General features: G+C 28.2%; 2 protein-coding genes across 3 annotated transcripts in view; both read right to left on the bottom strand.

Annotated features, from left to right (window-relative positions):
• Positions 1 to 11,101: 11,101 nt before the first annotated feature.
• On the bottom strand, positions 11,102 to 12,855 carry LOC136092067 (uncharacterized). The gene is made up of 2 exons (XM_065819785.1): positions 12,723 to 12,855; positions 11,102 to 12,366 (listed from the first exon to the last, which is right to left on the bottom strand). The coding sequence occupies exon 2, from the start codon at positions 12,359 to 12,361 to the stop codon at positions 11,102 to 11,104; it is 1,260 nt and encodes a 419-aa protein (XP_065675857.1). The 5' UTR covers positions 12,362 to 12,366; positions 12,723 to 12,855.
• Positions 12,856 to 21,378: 8,523 nt separating this feature from the next.
• The window catches only part of LOC100201557 (uncharacterized), a 23,934-nt gene continuing 19,132 nt past the window's right edge, over positions 21,379 to 26,180 (bottom strand). For both annotated transcript variants that reach the window (XM_065819003.1, XM_065819002.1), the window contains exons 3-4: positions 21,830 to 23,069; positions 21,379 to 21,760 (exon numbers count right to left, since the gene is read on the bottom strand). In XM_065819003.1, coding sequence (XP_065675075.1) covers positions 21,692 to 21,760; positions 21,830 to 23,069 — 1,309 coding nt within the window. In that variant the 3' untranslated portion in view covers positions 21,379 to 21,691. The remainder of the gene's footprint in view (positions 21,761 to 21,829; positions 23,070 to 26,180) is intronic.

Genomic DNA, 26,180 nt, shown 5'->3' on the forward strand with positions numbered 1-26,180 from the left:
GTAAAAAAATAAGGTTTGATCAAATAGTTCTTTACTCAAAAAATTATTTCCTATATAAAAGCTGTTTAGAAATGGAATAATAAAAGATGATAATATATTAAATAAAAAATAGTTTTTTTTGTCATTATAATCATAAAACCATTTTATGATGTTGTTTGCAATACGCCAGTTTTCCAAAAGGGTGGTATTTCTAACTATTTTGTTTATGTAAAGTTTTGCTGGATTATTCTAGCAAAACTTTTATTCTTAATCGCAATAAAACCTGTACTCACAGCAAGGAATAATAATCAATCAATACCGAGTTTTTTTGCTATTGCTTTACCTTCTTAATTAACATTGCTTATATATATGCTAGATGGTCATACCTAGAACCTGCACTCAATATGAATTAGAAAAAAAGATTCTAGTCTATAAAGTACTTAAGAAGCGTTTAAATTTAGTTTCCAAAAGTAATCAATTTATAAAATATTTATAAAATAAATATATAGAATATGTTCTACTTGGTAAAGACAAAAGAGAAACGTTTAAACCGTGCTCATAACCTTTAAAGTTTAATTTATTGATAAGGAAGGAGATAAAAGTGAAAGTAAATCTTCTTATAGGTCTACTAAAGAATCTTCTGTAAAGTGAGGTACTATTATGGTCACATTTTAAATAACCGGAAAACTTTTTCTAAAAATAGCCGTGAAAAGTTCGGAAATAAAAATGCATTTTGAGTACACAAAATGTTACTTGTGTAACTAAGAATATCACATGTGTTTATAAACAGCAGAGGAATTTGAAAACGGTAGTTTTCTCGGGCATTTCTATAACGGTACGTTTTCCCAAAGCATGAATCTTGAAATTTAACGTGGATTTATCGACACCGTCATAAACCATATCAAATTGGTATTGCAAATGGTGAAAGGGGTCTATCCTACTCTCCCAACGGATTTCCCTAAGAGGTTTTACACTCAAATTATTTGCATAATTTGGTAATATACTCCTTCTATGGGTTAATCCAGAAAAAAAAGATCTACACCTCCTGAATATTGCTGAAAAAGTTAACAGTTACAGTGCAGGGAAGGGCTGCATTATTGACAACAAGGTTTAGTGAATGGCTTTCATAAGGAACAAAAAACGCTCGTAGGTTAAGATCAAGGATCCTTTTTTTTGCGCCTGCATTCTTTCCGTTCATGTTTGATCCATTATTATAACCTTGGCAACGCATATTTTGTAAGAATATTCCTTTTTTTAAAACCTCGTCTAACTAGCAAGCAATCAACCCTTGCCCAGATATATCTAAGAACTAAACAAATCTAAGAAAATATTCATTCAGGTTTACTTCGTCTCCTGGAACTGCATAGACAAATAGAACAACTAGCATCATTTGTTCTTTGCAACTTACATTGGCAGTGCAGTCAAGAACTATAGAATAATACAAAGCTTACTGCAGTTCACACAAGATAAACTCATTAACTTAACAGGAACAAAAATCAATAAACTTATTTTGAATTATTTTGCTTGAAAATGTACATGAGTTTCTTTGCCAGTTACCCAATGACGATGTTCAGAAGAATTTTTTTAATTCTTTTGAGCTTAAAAAATTCTTAAATTTTGAATTAAGTTTAACAAGTTTTAAAAATGTTTCATTGTTTTCTTTGAAAACTGTTAAACTTGTTCCACGAAAAGCTCATTCTTGAGTACCAAATAATTGCACAAAACAAAGGAAGGAGTTAAAGCTAAAGTTTTTGTTTTAAAACAAGACTTTGTATTGTATTTGTATTCAATTTATTTTTTTAAGAAAAGGCTAAACCTTAAATGAAAATGGTGAGCTTGACGTACTCATACTAGTACTTGGTTGTAAAATAATTCGCTCTTATACAGAAAAAGATTCAGTTGCAACTGCTTCATCAGGAATGCCTTATAAATCTTGAAAATGTAAATTTTCTCCTGACATCTTCTGCTCCTAGAGTACCAGCTGTTTTAGTTTCTGTTTATTATTATTGATAAAAATGATTAAATATAAACCCAACACCCAACATCTACATCAAAGTCAACCGCAGAGCAGTCGTGATTTTGATGTTATTGCGCCGTGGTAGCAGTTTGTGCGGCCGTGGCGCAGTGGTTAGAGCACTTGCTATATAAGCAGGAGATCCAGGTTCGAAATGACCTCTGGACATATTTTCGCGTCACGGTAAGGAAGGAGGCGTGAACTTCCCGGTTAAATGCACTTCCGCGGTGCGCTGTGACAAGACCGTTAGGACTTCTTGGGGCACCTAACAAAAACAAAACAAAAAACAAAAAAAAAAAACAAAAAAAAAACAAAAAAGAAAGAAACAAAGGATCCGTGGTTCGAACCCCAACTCTGAGCAAGTTTGGTGACAGTGACAGTGACAGTGGTGACGTGGTTAGGAAGGAGGCTTGAACTTCCTATTAAATCCTCTTCCACGGTGCCCTGTGATAAGACCGTATAGACTTCTTGGAGCACCTAACAAAAACAAAAAAAAACAAAAAAAAAAAACAAAAAAAAAAGAAACAAAGGATCCGTGGTTCGAACCCCACCTCTGAGCAAGTTTGGTGACATTGGTTAGGAAGAAGGCTTGAACTTCCTATTAAATCCTCTTCCACGGTGCTCTGTGATAAGACCGTAAGGACTTATCACAGAGCACCGTGATAAGAGGTGACAAGAAAAAAAACATCAAGAACATAATGGTTACCAAGGCAAAAATAACGGTAACCTATTAACTCTCTAAGTTATTATTATTTTGTGTTTATTAACTAACTCGATAGTAATAAATGCACTCTTATATCAAGCCTTAATTGCAATTGATACTGATAATAGTTTGGACCAATTTATTCAATGTCTTTGCTAGTATTTTTTCTTCTCTCTCCATATCTTATTTGTGTTTCTATAAAAAAAACCCAAAGATTTTTTTTCGTCAGCATTATGACTCATAAACTTATTTTTTCAAATAATTAACTAACTACAACTATTTGCTGTAATAATTTTTTTCATCGAAGTGCAAAGCAAATCAATAATTTAAAAAATAAACAATAGTGCCCCTAAATATTAATTTTTAATTGTAATAAACATTTAACATTCAAAAAACACGATTTAAATAAATAATTAACTCACAAACTTAAAACAATTAACTACTACTTCTTGACCTAATTATTTTTTTCTTGAAGTGCTAAGTAAAAATGACAAAATCAATAGTGTAACATATAAAATTTGGTGTCCCTAATATAAACACAACTTGGAAATTGTACGCATTACGGACGCTAAAAATTATAATTAAGTTTATCTTTTTTAAATCAATATAAGTTTGATTTAAAAAAAAAAGAAAAGAAAAAAAAAACGTCGGCTTTGCCAGCGCGATAGTTTTAGTCCAAACATATCTAAATTGTATCATGAGCAGTATTTATCATACTTGTCTGCTGCAAAATGTGCATGATCGTCTAATATTTTGTTTGCTTATCCATACAAAAAGATATAAGAGAGTAAAGTTCATGAAAATTACGTATTTTGTGTCAAACGTCAAATATTTTCTCTTGCGCCGTGGAATCGCTAATGTGTGATTCAGGATAAAGTGCATTTTATACTATCTAAAATTGAAAATCTTCCTGAATGCTCTCGTTTCCAGTAAAATTACCAATTAAGGATGGCAATCCCGGGGTCTCAGGTCCAGAAATACCGGGATTTTGTGAAAAATTTTCATTCAAAAATACCGGGATTCGTCTATAAAATTTCGGGATTGTCATAAAAAACGTAAAAGTATAAAGTATTTAGGCTTAATTTGTAATTAAGTAATTTGTACAACATAAAAAGTAAATATATATAGGCTTTGTTGTAGTAGCTATTTAGATTTTGTAGCTCTTTGATTCTCTTTGCAATGTTTTCTTTTTATTCTCTCTTTCTGTATTTTATCGAAAACACAAACTAAAAGCATTATTGCTTATCTGCAAAATATGTACTATTATTAATAGTACATATTTTGCAGATAATTTATATTTATTTTAATTTCTAATTAATTAATATATATATATATATATATATATATATATATATATATATATATATATATATATATATATATATATATATATATATATATATATATAATATAATAAACTATAACATACATATATATGTTATATATGTATGTATATATAGCTCAGGGGACAGTCGAATCCTCACCAGAAATCTTGATCGAACTGAACTTTTGGAAATTTCTTGCATTTTCAAAATAAATACGACAGGCTGCAACTTGCAGCCCCACTTTAATCATGACAACTCAGTTGAGAGAAATTCAAAAGTTATGCCAAGGGAATTCCCCTAAATTCTTTCTGTAGGTTGGCAGTGTTGTCAATTTGACGGATAGTTATTTGTGCGTCATTCCCCAACAACACTTGTAGCTTATCAGAGTGTTTCTCTTTCCTTTTATAAAAAATTAGAGCGTCACCGTTTTTTGCCATCATAATGGATACGACTCAGTACATATCGAAGTTGCAAATTTATAGAAATGATTTCGAATTATTTAAGTGCTCAGCCAGTGAAACTGCAAGAAAATATGGTATTGATACCCATTTTCAAGAAAAAAGGCAAAGAAAAGTTAAAAACATTTTAATGAATTTGCTGCTGATCACCGATTTCCAAACCGAGAAAAAATATTTAAAATTGAGATTTTTAATAATGTACTAGACACAGTAATATCTCAATTAGATACAGGTTTTATTGGTATTAGTACAGTCTGTCATATATTCGATTTTCTAACACTAATATTTTTATTACATGTTGATGAAGCAACTTTATAACAAAAGTGTGACAAATTCCAAAGAAAATATTCAGAAATAATAGGCCCTAGTTTTTCACTTCATTTTATTAATATTTACCATCTAGTTTTACCTCAACTAACTCAAGCATGGACTGTTCACCAATTATGTAAGGAAATAATGAGCAATTATGGAGTGCTAGAATGCGACCTAACGGAAGTATTTACAGCAATGTTATTATTCTTTACAATTCCTGTCACTTCTGCAGCAGCTTAAAGGTCATTTAGCAAATTAAAAATAATAAAAAGTTATTTAAGAAATAAGATGGGCCAAACTCGACTCCGACATGTATTGCTAATAGCAATTGAAAGCAAAACCGCATCAAGCCTGAATTTAAACGAAGTCAGTGATACTTTTGCGAAAACTAAAGCTAAGAGAAAATTTTAAATATAAATGTTAATTAGTCAGTTGGTAGGCCTGACCTTTATATAATATCACGTTCCTCCAGTTTTCTGCCACCCAGTGCTGGTACTTCCTGCAGAAGGCCAATCGGTCTTTGATGTTTTTAGCGGTCAACTTGGCTTTTTTTGCTGCACGATAGCACCGGAGATTGAAATCGTTTACCAATCGCCTCCTGATTGTTCGGGAACTTGGTGGGTCCGACATGGATGATGATATAGCTGAGGAGGACCACGTGGGATGAGCAATGCAGGCCCTTCGGATGAGACGATCAGCTGATAATGAAGTTACACGTGGTCTTCCAGATCTTTTGTGTGAGTCCAGTGAACCCAACTCTGTTGCTCTAGCAATCTCTTTGATGACTGCCGATAGAGACACCCCAGAATGGCTGAAAATCTCTTTTTAGAGAAGTTTTGCTGGTGGAGCACCATAATTTGCGCACGTTTTGCGAATGACAACTCCTTTCCACGTGCCATTAGAAGATTATGGGTCGGAATATCTGCAAACATACCCAGAACGAAGTCGTGAATTGCTAATATTTACTAATATTTAATTAACTACTAAGTAAAATAAGGTAAATTGAACATAAAAATCAACCTTTACTCCTTCTAAAATATAATTTATAATTTCTACCTGTTTGAAATGGTTCCAAAATATGGACGTAAAATAAAGTCGTATTTAGAGTCCAAAAATAGAAATTTCTAACCTGTAAAGCGTGTTAGCAGACGTCTACACATGCACGTGAATCAATCTAAGTACGTAAACAAGTCAGACACTGCATAAGAAATTTATAGCTTTACACATGATTGGTTGTGTGTCTCTCATAATGAACAACGGCTGATACTGAAATCAATGGTACATTGATTGTATAAGCTATAAGTATCTTTGTATTCAAGCGTAAGATAGGAAAAAACGCTCATTCTGAAGCTTGTTTTCTATATTTCAACAACTGACACTAATTTGTGCAAATTAGTCATTGCGGCATAGTCTATAACGGCCGAAAATGGCTAAAACGCCCAAAATGCAAGGGTATTCCAAACTTTTGGCCAATGCTGTATATATATATATATATATATATATATATATATATATATATATATATATATATATATATATATATATATATATACATACGTATATATATATACATACGTATATATATATATATATCACATTTATATATATATATCACATGTATATATATACATATATATATATATATATATATATATATATATATATATATATATATATATATATATATATATATATATATATATATATATATATATATATATATATATATATATATATTTAAACAACTTTAAAATGTATTTTACGCAATAGAGTGATCAATGTTCTTAAAAGAACAGAGCAATTATATGTTCGTAGAAAATCACTTAACAAAAATTTTTTTTAATTTTACACTGTGTTTCATCAACAAAGATTCATCAGAAATAAATGATCAAATTAATAAAACTTCAAATTATACAAAAATTAAATTACAGGAAGTCGCAAATGTCTTAACAACTGTAAATTTTCACATATTTGCTGACACTATTATAAAAAGAATTCTTTAGAAATGATTTCTTATGCTTTTTTTAAAATGTTGTTTTTAAAAAGGGTATTTAATGTAAATATTATTTGAACTCATTTATTTTTATAGTTTTTTTGGAGAAACTTATTTTAGTGCCTACATTTAGAAATTAATTTCCCATTTTTTGGGAAGTTAATTTCTAAATGTAGGCACAAGTCAGACACTGCATAAGAAATTTATAGCTTTACACATGATTGGTTGTGTGTCTCTCATAATGAACAACGGCTGATACTGAAATCAATGGTACATTGATTGTATAAGCTATAAGTATCTTTGTATTCAAGCGTAAGATAGGAAAAAACGCTCATTCTGTAGCTTGTCTTCTATATTTCAACAACTGACACTAATTTGTGCAAATTAGTCATTGCGGCATAGTTTATAACGGCCGAAAATGGCTAAAACGCCCAAAATGCAAGGGTATTCCAAACTTTTGGCCAAAGCTATATATATATATATATATATATATATATATATATATATATATATATATATATATATATATATATATATATATATATATATATATATATATAAAAATATATAATATGTATATATATATATATATATATATATATATTTATATATATATGTATATATATATATATATATATATATATCACATATGTATATATATATCACATATATATATATATATATATATATATATCTATATATATATATATATATATATAAACAACTATAAAATGTATTTTACGCAATAGTGATCAATGTTCTTAAAAGAACAGAGCAATTATATGTTCGTAGAAAATCACTTAACAAAAATTTCCATATAGTTCTACCACTGATGTTATAAATTGGTTCTCCATAATCGAAAAAAAAAATGATTGTACATTTATTCAATTTAACATTAATGATTTTTACTCCTCAATAACTGCAAATATTTTAGATAAAACAATTGAATTTGCAAAAAGCCACACAGTTATTCCCTATCCGTATAATACAACATTGTAGAAAAACCTTATAGTACAATCCGTATAATAAAACATTGTAGAAAAACCTTACATACATGACTGCTTTGATGTAACAATGGGAAGTTATGACGGAGCAGAGCTTTGTGAATTTGTTGGACTATATATTTTAGATTTAGAAAATAATCAATATAAAAGATTTAGGCCAATATCGCGACGATGGTTTAATAGTAATGCGTAGAAAATCTGGTCCACAGCTCGATAAAATTAGAAAAGACATTATAAAAATATTTAAAAATATTGGCTTTCAAATCGAAATAAACATAAATTTAAAAATTGTGAATTTTCTTGAAAAATTTTTTAATCGAAATGCAATTAAAGTTAACTCCAGTTGCACAAAAAATATGGCAAGAATTATAAAAGGTCACAATAATGCTTTGTTAAACAAAAAAAAAATCCTAAATTAAAAAACTACAGAAAATTGTAATTGTAAACAAAAAAACAATTGTCCAATGAGTGGAAGTTATTTATCAAAAAATGTGGTATATAAATGTTTTGTTTCCACTAAGAATGTACCTCATAAACAATATATTGGCATAACAGAGGGTGAATGGAAAAAACGATTTGCCAATCATAAGCAATCTTTCAAAAATAAAAAGTATTCAAAAGATACCATGCTGTCCAAATATATATGGGAATTAAAAGAAAAAAATATTGATGATTTTATACTGAATTGGTCCGTCCTTAAAACAGCGCCTGCATATAACAATATTTCCAAAAAATGCATACTATGCCTACAAGAAAAATATGAAATAATTAAACATGCAAATCAAGAATGCTTGTTAAACAAAAAATCGGAATTAATTTCTAAATGTAGGCACTAAAATAAGTTTCTCCAAAAAAACTATAAAAATAAATGAGTTCAAATAATATTTACATTAAATACCCTTTTTAAAAACAACATTTTAAAAAAAGCATAAGAAATCATTTCTAAAGAATTCTTTTTATAATAGTGTCAGCAAATATGTGAAAATTTACAGTTGACATTTGCGACTTCCTGTAATTTAATTTTTGTATAAATTGAAGTTTTATTAATTTGATCATTTATTTCTGATGAATCTTTGTTGATGAAACACAGTGTAAAATTAAAAAAAAAATTTTTGTAAAGTGATTTTCTACGAATATATATATATATATATATATATATATATATATATATATATATATATATATAATATAAATATATATATAATATTAATATATATATAAAATAAATGTATAATATATATTAATATAATAGATTATATAATTACAGATGTTTAATTGTATTAAACATGTTATATACATTATTGCTTATCTACAAATTATGAATTATTAGGCATTAAAAATGTATCTTTAGATAATATTAAAACTAATATATTATTATAAATAAACAAAAATTTTGGCGCTTGCTGATGGGTAGATCGAAAATTTTTAAAACACCGTTAAGGAGCTTAGAATATCTTAATTTTATTTTAGGCCAGGTTACTTCATAAAAAATTTCAGAAATTTTTGTACCAAATACAAGTACCCCAGTTGGCACATGACCTAAATAAAACGTATTTTGAACGTTCAAAAGACGTTCAAATTGTTCAAAAGACGTCCACAACGTTCAAAAGACGTTTAAAAGACGTCTTTTTTACGTCCTGTGTCCATTGGGACTTAAAATAAAAAGTTACGATAAACCTGATAAAGTATTCAAACTCGGCAGATATAATAGCAGCAGCAGGCTTGAGTTGTGATAGTTGTGTTTAGTTGAACCAAGCTTTTTCAAGACACGAATATGATAGTTATATCGAAACAATAATTGAAAAACTAAATGAATTTATCAAAAAAGGATTGGTAGCATTGCGAAACGTCCAATAAAGACAGAAAGTATAACTTTTAAAATTCAAAAAGAAATGCTGTTATTTTAAAGTCGTAGCTCATTGCCTTTAAAAAACATATGAATATATACTATCTATACGGCAAACATGTTCAGCCGCTGGGTTTTTGTGATTATATAATATCTATACGGTGAACAAGTTCAGCCGCTGGGTTTTTATGATTGTATACTATCTATATGGCAAACAAGTATTCTCAGCCGCTGGGTTTTTATGTTTATATACTATCTATATGGCGAACAAGTCTCAACCGCTGGGTTTTTATGTTCAAAAAGTTAAATATGATTAAGCAGTGATTAACGCTTTGACTTTTTAGGGTAGTACTTTTACTACCCTGACCGAAATACCAATCTTAAAAAAAAAAATCAGATGACAAAGTATGATAAAATACAAAAAGACATTAAAGAAAGTCTAACTTTCTATCAGAATTGAAAAAAGTTAGGGATTTTGAAAAAAAAAAGATAAATGATAAAAAAGTCAGTGATATGGATAAAATAATGTGGTCGAATGCAACCATAGCACAGTGGGCCAGGTATATGGGAAGTGGTGGACAAAACCTAATTATTACCCAATTGGTCCACAAACCTATTTAGATATATAAATAATCATTATATATGAAATAATATTTATTTTTAACAAGAATATTTTAATTTTTAATAAAATAAAAGACATTTAATTGGCTTAGGTAGTAAAAAAATATTTTTTTCAATATCAACCTTTTTTAAAAATCAAACAACAAATTGTGTTTAGCTACAAAGAAAAAGAAGAAGGTGGAGCTGATTCCCTCAACAAAGCCAAAACTTCACTGGGGTATTTTTTTAAACTCTTACCATTTTTTTTATGACACTTTCTTAATGATGTTATGACAGGATCACTAGATACAAGTAGCCTGTTAACTAGGTCACGATTTGTGTCAATTCTGGAAGTCTTTCTACTGAAATCTTCCCTAAACTTTTTAAAATCCTTGTTACAGGCCTCTTGGGCCTCCTCTGACATCAGTCCAATTGGCAAGTACTGTCTAGCAATGATGGCATGGCCATGAACTAAAATTTTGTGTACTGATTGTGCCATGTAATACCAGGAATACTTAGATATGTAAAGTTTAAGAGCAGTAATACAGAACTCTTTAAATTTGACAGTGTCAATTTCAAATCCAGATGATAAAGTGACTAGTATGATGTAAAAATAAAATAAAAGAGTTTCATATACTTTCAAAATTTTGGCAGTCGGGCAGTGGTACCATCATTACTGGTACCTACAAATTGTATATATGTGATAGTTAACCTGATGATTTATATAAAAGTATTTATGTAATTTCACTTACCAGATCCTCCACTTTTTGGGAAATCCACAACTAGTCCCATTTGGTTCATAAATTCTGTCTGTATACGTTTCTTCACTTGCATAACATTTTCTTTATCTTCTATAGCTCTAGACTGTCACTTTTGAGTTTCTAGTTTATATCCAATATGCAATACCATCTCAAAAAACCTAATCCAGGCATGCAGGCTAGAAAGACCATATTTCAATTCTAAATTATTAGAATCGTCCAATTTCAGCACCATTTCTAAGTTATTTATGTTTTTTGGAGACACACCACACACAGAGCAACATTGAGTAGAGTTAGTCACATGAGACAGAATAGTTTGAATTTTGCCATCAATCATGGTCAGTTCAATAATACTTTTGACAACCAGTTCCTTTCCATTAAAAGTAAAATTAAAAACACCACATTTTTTGATTTCAGATTCTAAATATTTTGCTTCTTCTATAACAACTGCTTTGCTTTCATTTTGAAAAGAAAATCTTATTGGACGACAATATGCAGTAGATGATGGCTTTTCATTTCGCCATAATAGTACTTTTTTGTTATTACAGAACCCACTGAGTTCTAGTGGTGCTAAGCAGGTAATGAACAGAGATTCTTCTTTTTTTAAGTTACAATCTCCAGCTTCCTCACTACTAATTTGCTTGTACATGCTTTGCCCAGTAGCACCATCACAAAGTCTTTTTACTGTATGTTTTAATAATTCTTGTAGTGGTACATGTGCTGAATAATCATCAACAAAGATGTTCTCTGGATAGCACTTAGCTTTGGACAATCTTATGTTGTTGTATGAAGGATATATATGGCAGTCACGTTCTTCAGCTCCATTTCTCATAAGTTGGTAGGTTGATTTTGACATGCCACCATCTATAATTAATGCCAGACCTTCATCAGGTGTATACTTTTTAAATTGACTAGAAGGTTCTGATATCTCAGCAACTTGCTTGGCAGCCTCATAATTATACTCATTTCTTAATTTAAGCCTTGCTGAGTGGAGCAACTCATCACTAGAAAAATTATTTATAATATCATTAAGTCTTCTCCTTTTGGTTTTTTCAGAAGCAACTTTAAAGGAACAACTTGGTCTTCCACCAATCTTATGTAATTGACTAGAATTATCAGGCTTAGATATATTATTACTGTATGTAGATTTAAAGTCCTGAGTCAACCAATTTTTATTTTTACTCTCAAACTTTATGTTTCCTCGGTTTGCATTCTTCCATTTCTTTTGATAAACTTTTAAAAATGCAGCACACCCAGTAGAACCCAAATTCATAGAGACTAAAATAGCTTCTACAGACAAAGAAAATGATTTATCACTCGGATTTAGTTGGTCATGCCGTATACGGTTATGGACATCACTTATCTTCATATCAACTACAAAAAAATTAATTTAAAATTATTAGTGCAACCACTATAAACTAATATAACATGAATATGGCCATTATTTTTATTTCAGATATATTTAATTAGGCCAGTACAATAAGCACAACACCTAATAATGACAACAAACCAAAAAATAGGTTTGTCGCGAATAGCATTTTACAACAATATATATTTTTTAAATGTTTACCAAACCTAAAGGGGCAGCTATGAGCAGAATAAAACAGCACCAACAGGCTGTACATATATTGTATTAACTTATTCTAACATTAATATGCTGTTCCAGCAGGTTCTAAACTATATGAGCCACTTTTAACATAATATTTTTATACTATAAACAAGAATCTTACCTTTATATTTCAAAATAAAACTGTGACTTTAATACAAGACCTTGGAATTTGTTATGGTATTTTTTGAAAAGCTATCAAATTAAATTTTAATAATATGTCAATTAATTTCGCATATGTTAAATAATTTAAAAGTTATTTGTTGTTAAAGTTATGTTTTTATGGTATATTAAAAAAAAAAAAAAAATTAATTCATCATTATATTCAATTGTAAATAATAATTGTACATTTATGATGTACAATTAAACTACAAATAATGTTTTAAACCATAAATTATGCTCTTATATAATGTACTAAGTAGTTGGAAGTATTTCGAAATTTTTTTTTTGAGGTTTTGTCTACCACCTGGCCCACTGTGCATAGGAGAGAATGAAAAAAATAGATTTAGACAACTAGAAGATCGTTAAAGAAGAAATAATCTTCAAATCAAAGGAGTCAAAGAAAATGATAACAAAAACTGGTACGATACCGAAATAAAAATAATAAACCTTCTTGAAAATAACCTCAAAATAAAAGATATAATTATAGAAAGAGCGCACAGAACTTGTATTATCGACAATAAGAAAACCTAGATCAATTGTAATTAAGTTACTTAATTATAAAGACAAAGTAAAGATTTTAAAAAACACCAACATTCTAAAAGGTTCGGGAATTTATATTAACGAGGATTTTTTGCTAGAAACTACTATAATAAGAAACGTCTTGAAGAAAGCGAAACGCATAGGATAAACGGTAAATATTCTGTTGTTATATATGATTAGCTCATTGTTCAAGTTATTAGAAAAAAAAATCAAGTTAAATGATTTTTATTATTTTTTTAATTTTTATATTATTTTTTTGATAATTAACTTTATATTGATTTATTTTTTATTTAAAATGGCTGATAATATTGTTTTATCAAACATGGATTTTAATTCACAGAAAAAGTCAATAATTTTAAACAACTTTTTGGATCCCGATTATAATTTGTTAACGATAGTCAAGTAATTATAAATACTAGCCCGTTATAACCCAAATTTAAAAATATTGCTAAAGGAATGGAAGATAATTCGTTTTCAATGCTTCATATTAATATTAGAAGTATTCAAAAATATTTTGAGTGATTGAAACAATTTTTACGTAAAATTGACATAAGATTTCAGGTAATTTGTCTCAGCAAGGCATGGTTTCACGATGTAGACATTGAAAACAATTCCAATTTCAATTACCTTATTATAAAGTAATTCACCAAGTTAGAGCATCAAATAAGGAAGGTGGAAGTTTGTTTATATACATAAAAAATGCAACTTGATTTAAAAGGAAACCCCAGTTAAGTTAAACCACTTATGATAATGAATCTTTATGTGTTGAAATTATTAACAAAACTTCAAGAAATATCTTCATCCATGCTCTATATAGACTGCCCTCAGGAAGTATGAAGGCATTTGAAAATCACATTTAAAATGTATTTAAAAATAAATCATCTTTAAATAAATCGGTTTACATTGTTGGTAACATCAATCTAAATATGTTAGAACACGACAATAATAAAAACATTAAGAACTTCTTTAACACAATTTTTCAAAATAGTTTTACTTCCCTAATCAATAAACCAACTTGAATAACTTTAGAAAGTGCAACATCTTTAGATAAAATTATTACAAATAAATTCGTAAATATTAAAATAAGGACTGATATATTTAAACTTGACATTTTTGATCACTTCCCTATTTTTATTCTATTGCAAAAATGCAACAACTATGATGTCCTTAGTGATAGAAAAAATTAATTACAACACGGTTAGTAAACGACGCTCCCATCAAAAATTTTCAAAAACTTCTGACTGGTGTCATCTGGGACACCCTACAACAAATCTAAATGCCGATAAAGCATATGATATCTTTATAAATCTTAATAATAGAATAATTAATGAGAGAATTAAATGTGATGTTCCTCAAGGATCAATTTTAGGACTACTTCTATTACTCGTTTATATAAATGATTTAAATAAATTTTCTAATATTTTAAATACAATTTTGTTTGCAAATGATACCACCTTGTTTTATTCCAATAAAGATATCTATACATTATTTCAAACAGTAAACAAAGAACTTGATTAACTAACCAAATAGTTTAAACCAAACAAGTTATCTTTAAATATTACTAAAACAAAATACACTTTATTCCATCGTGTACATAAAAAATCAGATATTCCATTAGAACTTCCGGACCTTTTTTTATTGATAATCATTTAATAAAAAGAGAGCAATCAATAAAGTTTTTAGGCGTGTTTCAAGACAAAAATGTAACCTGGAGGGAACATATAGGTGTAGTTGAAGATAAAATATAGAAAAATTTAGGTATAATGTACAAAGCTAAGCAGTTATTAAATCGATCTTGTTTAAAAAACTTTTACTTTTTTTTTATTTATTGCTACTTAAGATATGCGAATATTGCATGGTAAAGCACTAACGCAACGAAAATAAAAAAATTGCTTAGCAAACAAAAACAGGCTATAAGGATAGTTTCAAACGTAGATCGTTTCTCACTAACACTATTTCATAAACGTAATATCCTAAATGAATATAAAGTAAATCTCTATCATGTTCTTACTTTCATGTTCAAACCTGGTAAAAATATATTACCAATTTTTTATTCAATTTTTGTAAAAGTAAATCACATATAGCCTACTAGATTTTCGAAATACAACTACACTCAATCCAAAATTTATTAATCCGCTACTAAATTCTCTATTGTGATCCGAGGACCAAAGTGGCGGAACATAATATTAAATAATGAACTGAAAACTAATTATTCTCTAAACCAATTCAAAACAAAACTTAAGCAATTAATTTTGTTAACTGAAAATGAATAAAATCTCTTTTAATAAAGCTTCTATAAATTAGAAATCAATAATTAATAGTTAATTACTTTAGATTATTAATACATAACTAATCAACATATGTACTTATATTTTTATTATTTTAAATGAAAATCTTCTTTTTGAGAAACAATTCTTGAAGTTTATTCTTTCAAAAACTATAAATTTTAAACGCTATGCGATAAATTTACATTTTCTTTTATAATATTAAATCAAAGATATCTACATTGAAACTATATTTTATTGTTAAACTATATTTTATCTAGTAATGACGCATTTTTTAGGGCTTAATGATAAGACTAAATTTGTCTTCTTCTAGCCCCGGTCATGTGACTATTTTTTATAAGTTACGACTGTATTTTTTTTCTATTTGCAAAAAAAAGTGTAAATAAATAAATACTTTCAAAAACAAATATGATTCATGTTTATTCATGCATGTTTATATTATTCTTATTTATACTGTGTTACCATTTTAAGGTTGTGCTTTATAATTTAAATTACTTAGGTTCATTAACAAATGAAGTACTTTAGTTATAATATCATTAAGTTAATTATTTTTAAGTGTGTGATGAATATTTAAAATGTTAGTTCTTATGCTTCACTTTCTATATTTGCGGTTTTTTCTATTTGATAGCTGGATTTTCCTGGGACAAATATCCTAATCTTGAAATTCTGGAATTAAAAATGGCGTGATTTTTGCCATGTCTATTACCAACATAATATAAATTTATATAAGGAATAAATAAATTATTAACTAAACCAGCTAGATAAACTTTATATAAAATATAGAGTTTAATAAGCTTTATTAATTTATAATAAATATATTCTGAATATATCATACTAAGCATTTATACCGTAAGGAGAACATAGTGTGAAATGTACATACATTGACTGATGGTAAGGGTTTGGACAGACGGTTTTTTTTTACAATTTTTTATTTATGACTATATTATGTTCATATCATCAATTCGGCACAACATATATATCATTTACCTTTTCCAGGACAAGAGCTCCTTCTAGGACAAGAGCTCCTTCCAGGACAAGAGCTCCTTCCAGGACAAGAGCTCCTTCCAGGACAAGAGCTCCTTCCAGGACAAGAGCTCCGCCACAGTTGAAGAAGCTACTTTTTATTTTATTTTTATAACTTAAAATTCCGGTTGCATTGTAAGAAAGTGTTTCTTACGAAGCAAACACTCTATTACCATACCACTACATCATTGTAACCATGGTAGTCAAAGTTATCAATTTTTAATTAAAAACAAAAAAATCATGGCTCCAGGTAGCAACGGTGTTGACATTTATAAGAAAACAGTAGAGTACGAAACTGAAAATAAATTTTATAAACGATAGTTAACATTGTGTCATTCATCTAGAAAAATATGTCATTCATAAACAGGAGTTTACTTCTATATATGAATGACATCTTTGCAACTCTGAATTAGAGCTATCATTAAAGACCGGACCCGTAAAAATACGGGTCTTTCTAAAACTTTTCCACACCGTCTTTTTGTATACTTTTTATTTATTTGTATAATATATTTTTCATTTATATATATTTATTTATTTTGTACTTATCCATTTCTATACTTATTCTTTATATACTTTCAAATTTTAGAAATAGTTTACTAAAAAGTATTTACAATATTTTTTAGTAAAATAGTTTTACTAAAAAGTAATTCTACTAAAAAATATTTACAGTATTTTTTTAGTAAAATAATTTATTCTAAAAAATTGTTCAGTGGTTTAGTGCGCTCTCAACAGTGTTGTTTTGGAGGTTGAAGTCCGCTCCGAAACGTAATAATTCTTTAATAATTTTGAAATTTATCAATCTTGCTGTATTTATTTATAGCAAAAAATTATATATACCGTAAAAACCCCTAATTCCGGATGGTTTAGGACTTAAATTGTCATGACTAGCTCAAATCAAACGATATAAAAAATATTATTTTTGCAATATAAATCTATCTTTTATTTTATTTTTAAAAAATATTGTTTTTATCCGGAATTAGGTGTTTATGTACGCATCCTCATTCCGGATGCGTATAAAATACAGAAAAACACATACACAAATAATACTAACATTAAAATAATTATTTTAATCCATTAAAAAAATGAAATCGTTTAATAAAAAAAGAATATATATTATTTTATATACATTCGTTACAAATAAATTCCATGGTTGGACGATAATCAAAGACATATTCAATGCATGACCAATCTGAACACTGCTCACACGCAAGCCATTGGTTGTCTAAGTTATTTGTCCAATTAATTTCGCAAGAATAACATAGAAGATCATCAGATGCTAAAATGTTATTTGAAGCTTGAGGAAAATGAGGGTCTTCTAATTGATTCTTTGTTTTTATACCTTTTTTACCTGGTATTTTAGACGACTGACTTTGTCTCAACGACTGACTTTGTCTCAACGACTGACTTTGTCTCAAAGACTGACTTTGTCTCAACGACTGACTTTGTCTCAACGACTGACTTTGTCTCAACGACTGACTTTGTCTCAACGACTGACTTTGTCTCAACGACTGACTTTGTCTCAACGACTGACTTTGTCTCAACTTTTTTTTTTCTTCTCTTTTATGTGCATTTTTCGCTTTTTGTGTAGCAGTGGAAATCTTTTTTTGTTCTCTAGTAAATTTCTTTGCAGCTTGTTCATCTAATTTTTGTTTTTTTGATGCTTGTTCAGCTTCATCGTAAGCTATGGCATCCGCCGAAGTCATATTATAATTAGCTGTTCGCTTTATTCTTTCAATTTTTTGAACTCTTTTATTTAGAGTTGGTGTCAATTGATCTCGAAGCATATTTAACACTAATTTGTTTATATCTTTGTCCACTTGTTGAACAGTATTATTCAAAGTAGCAAAGCTTTTAAGCTTTTAAAATTCACGATTTGACATTCTTGACGGTGTGTTAGGTGTATTGGTAGCATTTCCCATAACTAATGGACTAGACACTGTTGAAGAATCAAATAAATTTTCAATATTGTTGTTTTCGACAGCTTGAAACACAGCACCAATGGAAGTTTTTTTAGAAATAATTTGCGAACGATCGAGTGGAAATATACCAGTATTTTTGAAACCACTCCATGCATTTTCAGATTTAAACCCACCATTTTGGATGAGATCCTTAAACATGGCCGGAAAATGTCGATTAGTCAGGCTTTGAAAGTGATTTTTATTCAAATAACTTTCGACAATTCTCTTCCATGCGCCTTTTACTGTTTTAAAAACGCCAAAATCATTTATTCATGAAACCGGAGTACCATTTTCTAGTCGGTTTGCCGTCTTTGAATAGACTACGTTGGTTTTATTCTTTTAAATAGTTTTCAACAACAATAAACACGTCTTTTCTATTTAAGCCAAAGCCTATATCACTCATAAATTTTAATAAATCAACAATAATAGCTTCAGCGATGTTGCTCATCTTTCTTGGCGCTCTTCAATTATTAGATGATCCTTTTGTTCTGTCAAAAAGTGTAGATTTTGCCACATTATAACACTTAGCAGCTTGTACGTATGACATTTTTTTTTCAGTAATAGCTTGAATAGCTAGCTGGATTCGACTCTCTCGCTCTTCTTTTTGTTTAAAATTATCCATATTCTTTAATACAGTAATACAATTAACACAAATGCGTTAACTTTATGGATGCTAAAAAAATAGCTGTATCTGGATTAGTATCAATTATTTTTTCCCTGGTGGCTATTTTATTTTTTATTACTTTCATGAACATAATATATTATATTATGTGCATTAAAGTGATAAAAATAAAATAGCCAATTGTAATTAACTGTATCCGGGACTCAAAAGTGGATTTGTTTATTGCTGCTGGCTAATTTGTTTATTATTTTTTTTAGGTACATAAAATAATAATTACCTCTATCCGGAATTAAGTGTCTTTTTTTTTTGGCTGGTAGCAAATTTGTTTTTCATTTTTTTCAATTACTTCAAAAGGTAATTTAATTTTTTTTTGGCTAAAATAATCAGCATAAAATTCTGCACAAAATAGTGTTTTAATTTTTTAATTTTTTTGTTGCAAGTCAAAGTTTTTTTTTTTTTTGTTTATGAGAGATTTCAAATTAAAATCTTTCATGATTGGATTAGTTTATATAATTTTTTTTTTATATTTTTCGATTTGTCTGGTAAAGACGTTTATTAATTAAAAAAAATTATTCATAAATTCATTATATTAAGGGAGTAATGAAACTTTTTACTAAAACCATCCGGAATTAGAGGTTTTTACGGTATAGCAAAAAAAAAATTCTGATTGTTAAAATAAAAGTTTGTTGTTAAAATAAAATATTTATTGTTAAAATAAAATAAAAGTTTTTTCATATAATACATATATTATACACAACCGTTCAATATACGCACGGCAAAGTCAGTTTATGCAAAAGACTTATACACTTATAGACGTTTGTACCTAACGCTATACAAATGGCGGAATTAAGATGACGTAATTTTAGCATACAGAAATTATCAAGAGAGGGGAGAGTCATGACGAATCTAAAATCTAATTTTCCACTTGGATAAGACATGTTTAATATTTTTTCAATTTAGGAAATTTTTTTAAATACAATGACATAAATACAAAAATTGAAAACAAAAACAGTTCAAGCAAAAAAGACTTGTTATTATTAAACAAGTTTTTTTATATCCTGTATAAAACGTAATGTAAGCAGATTAATTACATTTGCATTAAACATATTTGTTAATTGTTATATTAGATGCTATGCAGTAAAGCTGCGCCTATTTATATAATATTTAGAAAAAAGCAAGAGTTAAAAAAAATTATTCCTTTTCTATTATATGCATAAATTCGATAGATCAGTGGATTAATGCGCTGTTATGTGTGGTTTTGCTGGGGTTTCCGCCCCATAACACAATATATTATTAGTTTTTTATAGCAGTATTTATAACAAAAAAATATATGTTGCAAAAAAAACGCTTTTAATTGTTGAAATGAAATTTAAAAGTTTTTTTCTAGCTTTTCCCGTTTGTTTTTTTTATTAGGTTTCAGGCCATATTTTTTTTATTAGGTTTCAGGCCATATTTTTTTTTATTAGGTTTCAGGCCATATTTTTTTTTATTAGGTTTCAGGCCATATTTTTTTTTAATAGGTTTCAGGCCATATTTTTTTTTAATAGGTTTCAGGCCATATTTTTTTTTATTAGGTTTCAGGCCATATTTTTTTTATTAGGTTTCAGGCCATATTTTTTTTTGGTCACCCGCAGCTTATTCGGACTAATTAAATGCACATTATTAACCTAGGTATTTGTATCACAACATATATGAGCAGCAAATTTCTCCTGGTGTTTTTCAAAATCTTAAGTTTTTCTTATATCTTTAAAACTTCAAAAGTGTTTTATTTTATATTAGATATAAGAATAAAGATTAAAAAAAAACAAAAACAAAAAAACGTCAGTGGTAGGATTCAAACCACGGCTTTAAGCTTCAGAAACTCTGCGAGCTAGCCCCCGGGCCACACAGTATATTGTTTGAACAAAGTTTTAAAATTATAACTAATAAAAGACTTTCTAAAACGGAAATAAAAACTATAGATCAAATTTAACGAGATTTTGTTGCAATGCAATTTTTAAGTGAAAGTAAATATTTGCATACACTTTCGTTGACGTTTTCTTATAAAAAAAAAAGCTGCAACTCTTTCTCGCCATTACGTCGGTCGCAATGGCTACCAAGAGATCCTTGTCAAACACGTTTAAAAGAGTACTAATAAAAATACTACTAAAAGCATTATTAAGTTAAGGAATAATATGAAGAGATTTATGATTTAGAGTAGATTACTGCAATTTTGTAATCGTCTTTATAATTATATGTAAAAATACTTACAAACACTGGTAGATATTATGTTTTGAGATTAAAATTGCATATTAATCAAATAAAAATTTTTAATTTACGTTTGAATATAACTATAAAACTAATATACTTGTTAATAAAATATAACTAATATCCAGAAATCATAAACACATACATAATATTAATGTCAAACAATATACAAGGTTAATGTACACTAACGTCGAAAAAATTATTAAATTAATAAATAAATATATAAAACAGTATTTATAAATGTGTTCAACAATGTTCATGTCATCTTTGGCTTTTTTTCATCAGCATACTTTTTACGCAACAGCAACTTTTGCAGAAAAGTAGTCTTAAATAAAAAATAAAATTTACTATCTGGAACATTTGAGCAAAATGTAAATAACAAAAATAAATTTACCTTAGAGCCAGATGTTATTTCCTTATTTTCAATTTGACTGTTATCATTAAATTCAAAATTACTTGTCGTTTCAGAACTACTTGTAGTCTTATTTTCGTCAGAAAGATCTGGAATTGTTACATATTCTATTAGACGCTTAGAAGAATTCATCCCACTATCTTGATCTAATTTATAAGTATCAAATGCCTCAGCTAAATCTACAAGACGAATAGTCAATTTTCCATTTTCATAATTTGAAAGTTCTTCAGAAGTTAAAGGGCGTTTATTTACCTTAGGAATTTCTATTATAACTTTTTTCTCCTTCAAATTTGGTCGACCGTATCCAGCTCGATTTTTTCGAAGTAAATTCATTCTTAAAGGTGTCTTAATGATTTCCAATGACTTTTTACAATTCTCTTTATAAAGTAAATCATTATTTTCATTTTCATCAACAGCTAACAATTTTGAAAGCTGAAAATCTAAAGGAGCAGATATTTCAGCAGATGAATCAGATATATTATTGGACTGAATAACATCATCTGTGTTAATAATATTCCATTCAGAATTTTGTTCTAAAAAAAGGTCATTATTCGAAGAGAGTTCATTGTCTACAAATCCAGTACTTGAATTATTATTATCAATGCTAGTGTTTATTGATTTGTTTGTAGACTCAATTCTCAAAAAATTATTTTTTTCAGGGGATTGATAATCTTCTGAAATAACCAGATTAGGAAATACTTGGTTAACATTTTGTGTAAGGTTTTGGTATTTGTCATTTCTATTTTGGTCATCAACAAAAGGTCTGGCATCCATAACAACATAAAGTTCAGTATCCTCAATTTGATTTTTTGAAACACATTCATTTTTTGTTTTATATTCATAATGATTATTATTTTCAGTTTTTAGGATATGATACTCATCTTGCAATGATGAATGAGAACTATTTAAACTCGTCATTAAATGGTCAAAAGTTAGCTCTTCAAGCGTATTAGTACTCAAGTCATTTAAACCAGAAAGCATTTTAAAATATTTATCTATGGTTTCAAATTCTTTTGGATCTATGTGGCAAGGTTTTTCAGAACTTTCAACAAAGCAAGTGTCTTTGAGAACTTTAACAAAGGGCATCAATTTAAATATACAAACTTTACAGCAATCAAGTTCTTCTTTTAATTTTTTGTTTATACTCATAAGCTTTTCCTTTTCTTTTGAATAAGATACAAATTCCTTCTCCATAATAATGTCTATTTTGGCTTGTAGAGATCTATAAATATAGGTGCATATATATATATATAAATATATATATATATATATATATATATATATATATATATATATATATATATATATATATATATATATATATATATATATATATATATATATATATATATATATATATATATATATATATATATATTAGGTTGGAGTGAATTTTAGTTTTTTTTACAATTCGTTTAGCCTGGGTGTGCAAAAGTTGTCTATTCATTTCAGAAATACTCTGGAAAAATATCAATGCTCTAGGAAATTATCTTGAGGTGCCTCAAGACCTTTAAAATTTTAATGGGTCCCTAATATTATGTAAAAAAAAGTTTTTCAAAAGTATGTCATGTTGGGTCTCAAAAGAAGCAAAATTTTATAAAAATTTCAAAAATAACAATTATTTTAAAAAAAAAATTGTTATTTTATAGTTTATTGCAGAAAAAATGACCTTTTAAATTAAAAATGAAAAAAGTTTATTTTTTTTAATGATAATTTCAAAAAAATCTTAAATAATAATTTTTTTATAAAATAATTGTTATTTTTGAAATTTTTATAAAATTTTGCTTCTTTTGAGACCCAACATGACATACTTTTGAAAATTTTTTTTTTACATAATATTAGGGACCCATTAAAATTTTAAAGGTCTTGAGGCACCTCAAGATAATTTCCTAGAGCATTGATATTTTTCCAGAGTATTTCTGAAATGAATAGACAACTTTTGCACACCCAGGCTAAACGAATTGTAAAAAAAACTAAAATTCACTCCACCCTAATATATATATATATATATTATATATATATATATATATATATACATATATATATATATATATATTATATATATATATATATATATATATATATATATATATATATATATATACAGTGCCGGTTTTAGCACTACCAGTGCCCTGGGCGAGATTTCTACGGCGCCCCTAGCTCAATTTAACCCCATTCAAAAAAAAGGCAAAAGGTAAAATAACCAATTAGTTTCGCCCCTTTATATTCGGCGCCCTGGGCCATCGCCCAACCAGGCCCTACCCTAACGCCGCCACTGTATATATATATATATATATATATATATATATATATATATATATATATATATATATATATATATATATATACATATATATATATATATATATATATATATATATATATATATATACATATATATATATATTATATATATATATATATTATATATACACATATATATTTAACATCTTCACTTCCAACAAGACTGCTAGCAACCACTATTCACTTCCAACAAGACTGCTAGCAACCACTATAAGAGTTGTAAGTTACTGAAGGAAATCATGTACTTAGTAATAATCACTTTTGTAAAGCAAATACTGGAAGACATTGAAGGCAATTCATGTGCGTATGTAAACAAACAAACTCATCGAAGTAAAGGAATAGAAAGTTTGGCGCCTTTAGCTTTATGTACATTTAAAACGAATTTGATTTTGAAAGCATCTGACTTAAAAGGCGCCAAACTTTCTATTCCTTTACTTCGATGAGTTTGTTTGTTTACATATGTACATGAATTGCCTTCAATGTCTTCCAGTATTGGCTTTACAAAAGTGATTATTACTAAGTACATGATTTCCACGAGTACCAGAAAAAGAAAAAAGTTATTTTCTACTTTTTAGTTGATTGAATAGAAAGCTATTTTTAAAAAGTTTTTTTTATTTATTTTATTTTCTACTTTTTAGTCTTGATAAAATTGAATTATTACACTTATTTATTATGATTAATATTCAATAAAAATTTATTTTGAATTTCTGAAGACCGTTACGCTAACTTGCCATTACAAATTTATCGCTCTCTTAAAAAACAAATTAATTCATTTTATTAAATCTAAAAGACTTATTGAATCAAATGTAACAAATATAGCTATTGTTAGTCGGCAAAAGATTATTTGTAAAATTGTAGGGCTGTACGATCAAAAGAATTGCTTCAAAAAGCGCTGTGAAGTTTTGGCCTCCACAAAAAAAAAAATCAAAAAGTCAAAAAATGCGGACTCGTCAGTGAGTGAATAGAAAGCTATAAAAAAAAAAAAAGAGCTTTATCTGAGTTCACCAACCACTGAGAGTCCCATTCTGTAGCACTCTTCAAGCTCAAATGCCCCTTCCAAGCAATCAGAGAATGTTTGCTTCTTATTAAGACAAGAATAAATTGTAGTATCACCAAGGAACTATGCCATATTAGATGTGAGAACTTCTGATTGTTAATGTCAATTAAAAAAAGTATAGGGCCAAAGGTAGAACCATGAGGAACTCCTGAAGTTACAGAAAATGAAGAAGAGATGCCAAACTTTATCAAGGGCTTTAGAAATGTCAAGAGCAATAGCCTTAACCTTTCCACATCTATCAATGCATGATGCAACGCAAAACCTATCAGCATATCAGAAAATAAGTTATTAGTTTCAAGATGAGAGATTAAGTGTTTTTTAATTAAAGACTTTAATTAAGAATTCCTATCAGCTTGCTTATGATAGGAAGAAGACTAATGGGATGGTAGTTAAACAAGTCAGATTGCTCTCCAGAATTTTTGAAAAAAAGAGATAACAGAAGCAACATTCCAGCAGGCTGAAAAGCAAGACTCTGATAAGCACTTGTTAAATAGTTTTGAATGTAAAGACGACAGCTACTGAGAACATTTCTGTGAGACTATAACAGGTATGTTGTCCAGACCACAGGCAGTAGAAGAGTCTAAACAGGAAATCACTTAAGATACAGAAGGTGGAGTGATATGAATGTCAATCAATGGGTCAACTTGTTTGTCGGGTTTATCTAGTAGGATGTGATAAGTGGAATCAAGAAATGAGATTGATGAAAAGTTCTTAGCAAACAATTCAGCTTTGTCTATAGGTGAGGCAACAAAATCTGAACAATGCAAGAGTTGGAATAACAGATTTGCACTTATTATAGACACTGTTAAAGATTCTCCAAAAGTCTCTAGAGCCTAACCTTTGAGATGAAATACAATATTTTGTGACCTGAGAATAGGGGCTTTGGCCTTAGACAAACTTTTTTTACAATGATTTCTAGTAACAGTAAACAGACGTCTGTTTTCTAAAGAAGTGTTTTGGCGATAGATATGG

The sequence above is a fragment of the Hydra vulgaris genome, chromosome 15 (genome assembly GCF_038396675.1).
Source record: "Hydra vulgaris chromosome 15, alternate assembly HydraT2T_AEP".
Classification (NCBI taxonomy): Eukaryota; Metazoa; Cnidaria; class Hydrozoa; order Anthoathecata; family Hydridae; genus Hydra; species Hydra vulgaris.

Bases quoted from the DNA above. Each gene is read 5' to 3' on its own strand.
- LOC136092067 (XM_065819785.1), bottom strand. From the start codon at position 12,361: ATGAAGATAAGTGATGTCCATAACCGTATACGGCATGACCAACTAAAT.